Source organism: Antennarius striatus, chromosome 10, assembly GCF_040054535.1.
Source record: "Antennarius striatus isolate MH-2024 chromosome 10, ASM4005453v1, whole genome shotgun sequence".
NCBI lineage: Eukaryota > Metazoa > Chordata > Actinopteri > Lophiiformes > Antennariidae > Antennarius > Antennarius striatus.
This window is the reverse complement of record NC_090785.1, coordinates 16,557,907-16,566,319: the sequence shown is the minus strand read 5'-3', so window position 1 is coordinate 16,566,319 and position 8,413 is coordinate 16,557,907. Positions and strand designations below refer to the sequence as shown.

The 8,413-nt window shown below is 41.0% G+C and overlaps 1 protein-coding gene across 1 annotated transcript; it reads right to left on the bottom strand.

The window, feature by feature from the left end:
* Nucleotides 1–218: 218 nt before the first annotated feature.
* hmmr (hyaluronan-mediated motility receptor (RHAMM)) lies at nt 219–7,712 on the bottom strand. The gene is made up of 20 exons (XM_068325548.1): nt 7,589–7,712; nt 7,222–7,320; nt 7,045–7,130; nt 6,058–6,135; nt 5,728–5,916; nt 5,537–5,623; nt 5,310–5,421; nt 5,150–5,215; nt 4,733–4,806; nt 4,471–4,541; nt 4,008–4,375; nt 3,760–3,908; nt 3,464–3,678; nt 2,873–2,989; nt 2,562–2,756; nt 1,749–2,474; nt 1,585–1,657; nt 914–1,090; nt 669–831; nt 219–553 (listed from the first exon to the last, which is right to left on the bottom strand). The coding sequence occupies exons 1-20, from the start codon at nt 7,632–7,634 to the stop codon at nt 537–539; spliced, it is 3,108 nt and encodes a 1,035-aa protein (XP_068181649.1). The 5' UTR covers nt 7,635–7,712; the 3' UTR covers nt 219–536.
* Between the last annotated feature and the right edge of the window lie 701 nt (nt 7,713–8,413).

Genomic DNA, 8,413 nt, shown 5'->3' with positions numbered 1-8,413 from the left:
CCCAGAGTTCCTCCTTTCTGCAAAGATATGAATTTGTGTTTTTTGTCACTGATATATGGTGTGGATCAAACATAAGGGGTAAAGGTTTTTGTGGCGCTTCAACATATGCCTACAGTCCTACAGTGCTCTCTTCTGGCTGACGATGGACATGGCTGGGATGCTTCGAGCTAAAGTGACTGTGACAGAGACGTAAAATTTTAGTTTATTCAGACGATTTATTTATTTACAAAAGGAGTAAGAGAAATAGTTGCTGGTTACACAGATAAAAAGAATTGCAAACAATAAACAATAACAATCTCATATTTTGATGCTTTTGCTCCTAGATTGCATGCATCTTTTCACTAATTATCATTACACAAACCCATACATACATACACACAGATGTAGAATACGATCCCTAACAAAAACACATTATGTAACTCCTCACTTTCTATGTAAAAATCTGAAAAAATAAAGATGTGATAGAAGGACTAATCCAGAGAAATGAAACCTGGCAGCCAATTAGTGGGCACTGCTTGTCTGGTTGAAGAGCTCCATTAGACGTAATGATTTCCTGACAAAACATAGAAAGAAGGCATCCGTTCAAATATTTCCACAATAGCATGAAATCCATAAAACTGTGAATGCAGTTTCTTAATGTTGCTTTGACAGGTCAGGTTAGCACTCACCATCTTTAAAAGGTTCAGTTTTTTCCTTTTGTCTGTTCTCCTTGTTGTGTTGGAAAGCTTTGCTGGGATCAAACCTGCGGCAAGAAGCACCAGGGAGTTTTGACTTCAGCTGCTCCAAATCACTCTTCTGCCTATTTACCTGGGACCGAAGCTTGGAAATCTCCTGCACAGAGACGAAATAAGAAGTGCAGCACTTGAGCTTGTGACAATGTAGGTGTAGGGTTTGGATATAAATCATCCATCACCTGTTTCAGGGAGATGTTCTCATCCTTCAGCTTCATCACATGTTTGATCTTCTGCTTCTGGTTCTGGTGGCCCAGTAGCCTGGCGTAAGCATCAGACAACCTGTTTAACTCCTCTTGGTTTGCTCCGTTTTCATTAAGTAGTGCATTTCGCTCTGCTGCAAATGCATTGAGTTGTTCCTGTGGACAACATGAATATTAGTTCGGTTTTAACAGAATTACTATTTAGAAAAACTTTGATGAATTCTTTTGATTAATATAGCCAGACCTGTTAATAGAGCAATGACAGGCAGCATTATGTGAGGTTAGCATTAGCGAAAGAGGATTCGGTAAAGATATTTATTAATTTATTTATTTTTCCGGACATGTTAATATGACAGACTGCACACCTTCACAACTTCAACAACATCCGAAAAAAAGGGCTGACGAGTAGAAGCCAACAGGCTTCTGAAATTCCCGTCTCCCAGAATCCACAAACATCTCTCTCATTACGATATGTTGTCAACAAACTCAGACATTAAAAGTTTTCAACCAGTTAATACATTGAATTTGACATTCATACTCTTATCCACTTCCAGATATTAGCCTTTTAACCTAGAGCACAACCATATTTACATTCGTCCTAGGAACACAAGGTTTGTTCGGAGGAAGATATAAAATAAACCAAGACTGACCTGGAAAGGCTTTACTTTTGCAAACAGCTCTTCATACTGTTTCCTCCAGTGTTCTATCTCTGCACTTGGGGCACTTAGGAGAACAAAAAAATAAAGAGATAAATGTATTAATTGAATAATAAAATTCTCTATTGCACAAACAGGTAAAATCCATCATTTCTTACATTTTCTCCTGTGCTTCTTTTATTTCTCTTTCCAGTTTCTGCCGCTGCTCCTCCATATCCCACTGCAGTGTAACCTTTTCTTGAGTCAGTATTTCTACCTGCTCCTGTAGAGCCCCTCTGTCTTGCCGTTTTTCCTCCAGCTCATGCTGCATGGCTTTGGTGTTCTCTTTAATAAGGCCTAATTGGGTCTGGAAGTTCAAACTCCTTTTTTCAGCCTCATCCAGGCGAGACCGAAGCTGATTTCTGTCCTGCTCTGCCGTGTTAAGCTGATTTTCAAGGGCAACTATGGACTCCTCTTTGAGTTTCACTTCGGACAGAAGAGTCATGCATTCTTTGTCTGCCCTGTCAAGATCAATCTGTAGTGTGTGCACCTTTGACCTTGCTTGCTGGTGGTCCTTCCTTTCAACCTCCAGTGCTTCCCTTTCCTCTTGAAGTGCTGTCTGAATTTTAACCTTCTCTTCTTGCTCTTGTTTGAGCTGTTCCATTATTTCCACTTTTTCCTGGCTGACCTGTCTAAGCAGTTCCTGTGCTTCTTCCTTCTCATTTTGTAGCAGAGTTACACTTTGACCTCTCTGCTCCTCTAGTTGTTTCAGTGCATCTTCTTTCTCCTTTGTCTGCAGCTGTACCTCACGGTGGAGTTGACTAATCAGGGCAGCATGGCTCACCTCCATGCCTTCGATCTCCTTTTCTTTTTGTGTAAGGCGAGTCTGCACCTCCAGCAACAGTCTATCAAGCCAGTGAAAATGAGAATATCAAAAGTGTTGAAAAGTTACAATTACTTTCATGCACACTGAAATTCAATTTGAGGCATACCTTGAATTCTCCTCCCTAGCCTCAGTGAGCTGTGCCTTCTGGTGCTCCTCTAGAACCTCCTTCAGTCTCTTGAGTTCCTCCTCTTTCTGTTGGAGGATTTTGTCCCTCTCTTCTTTCGTTTTCTGTGTCACTTTCTCTACCTCCAGTCCCAATGATTTTTGTCCTTCCTCTGCTAGCTTTAGAGCCTCTTTAGTACTAAAATGAGACAAGCTCTCCATGAACCTTATTCTCTGAACTAATTTGAAAATCTATATTAATCAAAAAAACATTTCATAAATAATATCCATAAACAATCAGTTTTATTCACTCACCTTTCCAGCTCTGTGACAATATCTGCCATCTTGCTCACTGAGTGCATCTGTGCCTCTTGTAGTTCTGTCAAGGCTGTGAAATGGTCCTCTTTTAGAGCTGCCACATCACAGCTCTTGCTACAAATCACAATAACACCGTTATAATACTGCATCTGTTTGCTGCTTAATGTGTCATGCATCACCATGAACTGCATGTCTGAGTTCTTGGCTGCAAGTTGCACTAAAAAAAAGACATTTGACAAAGCCATCCAGGATTCAGATATTGTGATGGCCATTTTACTTCATTTATTCAAATTTCATGACAAAACAAATCTAGATTATTTTGTTATGCAGCCGCTTTGGCTCTCCCAACTCTTCCTGCTTCCATTTTTAAAGATCTTCCCCTAAGACTATAAAGGAGTTATGAAGTTACTTGCAAACTTACATGTCAGACATGTCACAGAGATGCAAGCTGTGATAATTTTTCTCTGCATTATGTCCCCCTGTGACTAATTAGCAGCAAACAAGGACTGACAAAAAAAATAGCTGTTTTGCAAGTTTTGTGATCTTTATTCTTACACTTCCTTGTTAGAATGGGTGTGCTTTGCTCACCTCTGCAACAGAGCCCTAGTATCATTCAGCTGTCCCTCCAGCTCATTATTCTCTCCCCGCAGCTTCCGGATGGCCTCCTGACTTTTCTGCTCCTGATTCTCCAGGAGAGCGAGCTCTCCTAGCACCTCTTCCATCTCCTCCTTTAGCTGTCCAAACCGCTCCTCTGAATCCTGCCTCTCCTGCTCCACCAGAACAGACAAGGAGTCCACAAGTGCCTGTAGAGAAATGGAAACAGCCGGTTATTGCGCTATGCACTCGCTCTAAAAATGTGCCACAACAGAAAAAAAATGTGTCACCTTTTCTTTTGTAAGTTCTTCAGTTAGAGCACTGACTTCCTGCTCGAGCTGAATCTGTCTCTTTCTCTCATCTCTTTTAGTCTCTTTTAGTGAGACGAGCTCTGTTTTCAGTTCCTCCACTCTCCTCAGCCCCTCCTCCTGAGTCTTACCTATAACCAAAATAATATACAGTATACATAATAAATATATTACACATAACTAAAGTTTTTCCATCTAAAATTTTAATTACAGGAATATGACTACCATACTTCTCTCTTCCTCTGAGAACAGATATCGCTGTTCAAGATGTGCCACTCTCTCATCAAGCTCCTTCTCCGTCCTTCTGAGCACTTCCCTTAGTCTTGCCAGCTCTGCATCCTGCTGACGAACTGTCACCTGATAGTCCTTAATTTCTTGGTTGGCCAAATTAATTTTTTCCTCCAAGCAACTTGTGGAATTTTGTGAAGATGTAAGCTCCTGTTCTTGGTCTTCCAACCTCCTTTCTACCTTCACTAAAGCATCCTTTGACACCTGTAACTCTTGCTGCAGTGTTTGAGTCTCTTCATCTTTTTGTCTGAGCACATTCCGAGTGCTTTCCAAATCAGCTGTGCACTGTGCAAGTTCGGCCTCGAGTTGCCTGTAGGAAAGTGACAAATGAATGTCTTGCTGCTTCCACTTGCAGTTCAGATCAAACTTGCTCAACAAAAAAGTTAGGTTTTTTAATATTCTTACTTTACTTTCTCCGCCTGTGACCCAGCAACAGCGTTCTCCTTAGTCTTTTCTTGGAGCTTCAGGCAAAGATCCTACCAGAACATGAACACATGCTTCCTACTAAGACTGCCATGATTCTAAAAGTCATTTGTCTATATTTATTCTGTCCTGAAAATTACCAATATCAAATTCCATATTTTTGCAGAACCCCAAACAGATTAAGCTTCTCTTTCACAGGAAAAATTGTTCTTGTAAAAGTTGCTTTTATGGATTTAATTAATACCTGGATCTGGTCATTGGCTGTATCCAGGTAATGTTGTACAACTCTGGTCTCCTCTTTCAGCTCTTGTATCACAGCTGCAACACACATTTATCGACAATAACAAAAGGAAGCAGGAGTACAAATCCTGTTTGATGTCATCTAGCTTATTCATTTGCATGTTGAGGCCAATGTACTTGCATCTCAAATGTGGAATGAGTGACTCTGAACAAAGATTGATCGATTAATTTTTGGATCAGTTACAGTTACTGGCCAAAAATTGATTATCAATACCACTACTGTATCTTCTTCCAGAGTCACTCACCTCACCTTCTGTTATCAGGCTGAGAAAACTGTCATGAAAAGGGGAGACATATTCTTGCAGGGGAAAAAAATACTAATTGTTTATCAAGGAAAAAATAGAATATCCTCAGATCTTACCATATAATCTGGCATTTTCATTCTCCAAGGCTTCATTCTGACTTTTGCTGACTTGATGAAAATCCTCTGTAAAATTTTAAAATCCCAGAACACATCCAGTCACCTCTTGTTTCTGTTCATCTACATGAACACACGTTTATCTGCTGTAGTTAAATCTCACCCAAGTCTTTGTTCTTGTTTTTCATAGCAGTGACAGTAGACCTGGCAGCTTGGAGGTCAGTTTCTAGAACCTTCAGTTGACCATCAGTATTAACCTGCATGACACTCAACTCCTGGACGTACACAAAAATAAACATACACACACACACACACGCATAAACTCTGATGAAATGTTTGGCCATCATCAAACCAAGGAAGAAGCTCTGAATATATGGTTGCAATTAGTACCTTCTTTTTCGCATCCAAAGTGTTCCTGGCTTCCATCAACTCCATTGTGAGAGAATTTATTCTCTTTTTTGTTGTGTCAGCAGAAACCTAAACCAAGCATACACTCAGTCACCCTTTTCAAAATTAGTAATCAAGATATGACTTCAAAATATATCACTACCTATTATGAATGATCAACAAAACAAGCAAACCTTATTTTTCAGGAATTCATTGACTTTTTTTAGCTCAGCCCTCTGTCTTTCAAGAGTTGTAACACTGGCAGCAAGACCAGTCTTCTCCCTGACAGCAGACAGCAGCTTGTTCTCCACTTTCTTCAGCTCCTCTTCTAGAGCGAGCAAACGGCGGTCCTGCTCTCCTCGTTCTTGAACCAAGGACCTTATCTGAAAGGAAACAAACTAATTAAGGATTTGACATGTGCAGTGATAGGAACAGTGGTAGTATGAATGTCTGCAGATATGCTGACAAGTAAAACATTCTGTGATAAAGCAATGAAATCAATAATGTGTCAGTTAAAAGTGTACCTCTTTCTCCAAGAGCTTTTGCTGCTTCCTTGACATAGAAGTGGCATCCTTCTCTTTCTTTACACTTGATCCTTCGACCTGGGGTTTCATATGAGAGAAACAGATTATTTTACATCAGGAGCAGTCATAGGTCTAGCACAGTGGTTGTGAACCTTGTTGGAGGTACTGAACCCTGCCACTTTCATATGCTCACTCACCAAACCCTTCTTTAGTAAAAAAAAAAAAAATTCAAATTCAAGACATAAGTATATGTTTTACTGGTGTATTCAATGAATTTTGAATTAATGTCACCTTTTTCAAAGAACAAAACCAAGACAGTGCATGAACTTACATGAAATGACCTACCTGCAAATCAGTGTGACTTCTGCTGTTATTGAGACCAGTTCAGATATGCGTGGCTTCACCTTGACAAGTGCTACTCTGATGTCATTTTCACAGCAAAGTCTGTTTCTGTTGTTTCCCATGCAGCTTAAGGAAGTGTTCCTTTATTTTTGCCAGTGTGAGACTAGATTTGCTCAACTTGACATTGCAAATCATGCAGAACGCCGACTCCCATCACGTTCCCGTTATACAGTACATATAAATTCAGGTTACACATATCCGTCCGACCACTTTCTTTTTTTGCTCAACATAGTTACTATGAATCAAAATATTAAGAAAGCAATCAGATGACGCACAATCATGGCAGGCATAGAACGACTACTAAATGCGCAAAATCCCATCTAGCACAGGTAGGCTAATCGATGTAGCGTCACGTGATCACCTGCAGCCAGTGATGGCTAAGGGGGGCGTGTCATCACGAATTGACACGATGTGTCAAACGTACAGTGATTCGTGTATGTTCGGCAAAAACACCCGACACGACGTGTCAGCTGTTTTGTCTCGATCGCCGTCTCCGCCGAACCCCTAAGGTTCGATCGAACCCAGGTTAATGACCACTGGTCTAGCAGATGAAGCCAGATACTGCATGCTGAAAGGAGAACTTACAAGACCATCAACAGACACAGTCCTGCGGACGGGTGACACGAAGGCATTTCTGGAGGGCGATGGTGGTGGTGGTGGTGGTAGAGCAGCTGGATGCAGAGATGAAATATACCATTGGCACAAAATTGATTAAGATTACTCAGTTGTTGTTGTTTTTTAAACATGTGCTTATTTACTCACCTGCTTTAACATGTTTGAAGCGGTCAGACTTGTCAAAAGAAACTGATCCCCTCAGGTCCTCAGGTTTAATGTCGTAGGTTCCGGGTGGAGGGGCACAACCTTCGGCGGATAGCACACCGTTAACCCCGTTTCTTATGCTACTCACTCAAAAGTTTAAATACGATTGAAATGAAACCACATTCTCAGGCTGTAACAGGACTGCTATTCTACTAACAGCCTACCGGACTGGTTCAAGTTAATATTGACTTAGCAAACTGCCTGTACTGAGTTATGTCAGCTAGCATACTAGCTAACGTTACTTACGATCGAATATCTTGCATTGTGCTGTGCCATTAGCAACTACCGCTAGCTCTTAAACGTTTCTTACCTATGGTGTCGTTGAACCTTTTCAAAGGAGCTCTTGAAAAAGACATTTTTGATCCACAATTCCGAATATGCAAGTGATCGATAAGGCTGCAGTGCAGCTGACACCCACAACAACAACCACTTCCCCGCTGAATTTTGAAAATAACCCCGGACATACGTTTCCGGCCATGTGGCCAATAGGCGTACGGCATTTGATGACGTCATCTCACCCACCTCTACGGCAGACCTTGAAAGATTCACGTTCTTGACACAAGTTAGCTAATCTTTGAAACACGTGCATAACTTTTGGTACTTATAATTACCGGTATATATATAGTATTAGTACTGACAGAAAATTACAGCCTCAGAATTTTTATATTTGAAAAATGAAGAAGAAGAAGTGTACTTTATCTATTTTTGACATGCATGTATGTATGTGTGTACAGGCCCCTGAAACAAACACAAACACACATGAGGGGGCCTGTAGGCATGCGACATACACAATGGGAGGTTGAGGGGTCGGGCAGCTCCAACCTGGTATTAGTTCTCAGGGGGTGGGCTTCTTGACCAGTTATTCTGCTTTTGTGGGTCACAGGGATCACTGGAGCCTGTTCCAGATCATTTACGGGCGAGTGCCAGGGGACACTCCGAGAGCAGAGCCACACGAAAGACGTGAATAGTCTGGAGTCAGATGATGCCATTTTCTTAATAACCATGGTGACTTAATCCAGCTGTTTCTCTTGTTAAATCAACCAAAACTTTAAATGGCATAAAGATGGGGGAGACAATAGCATCACCAAGTAAGCCACAGCTTGCAGTATGACCAGGATAATGTTGGCATATTTCA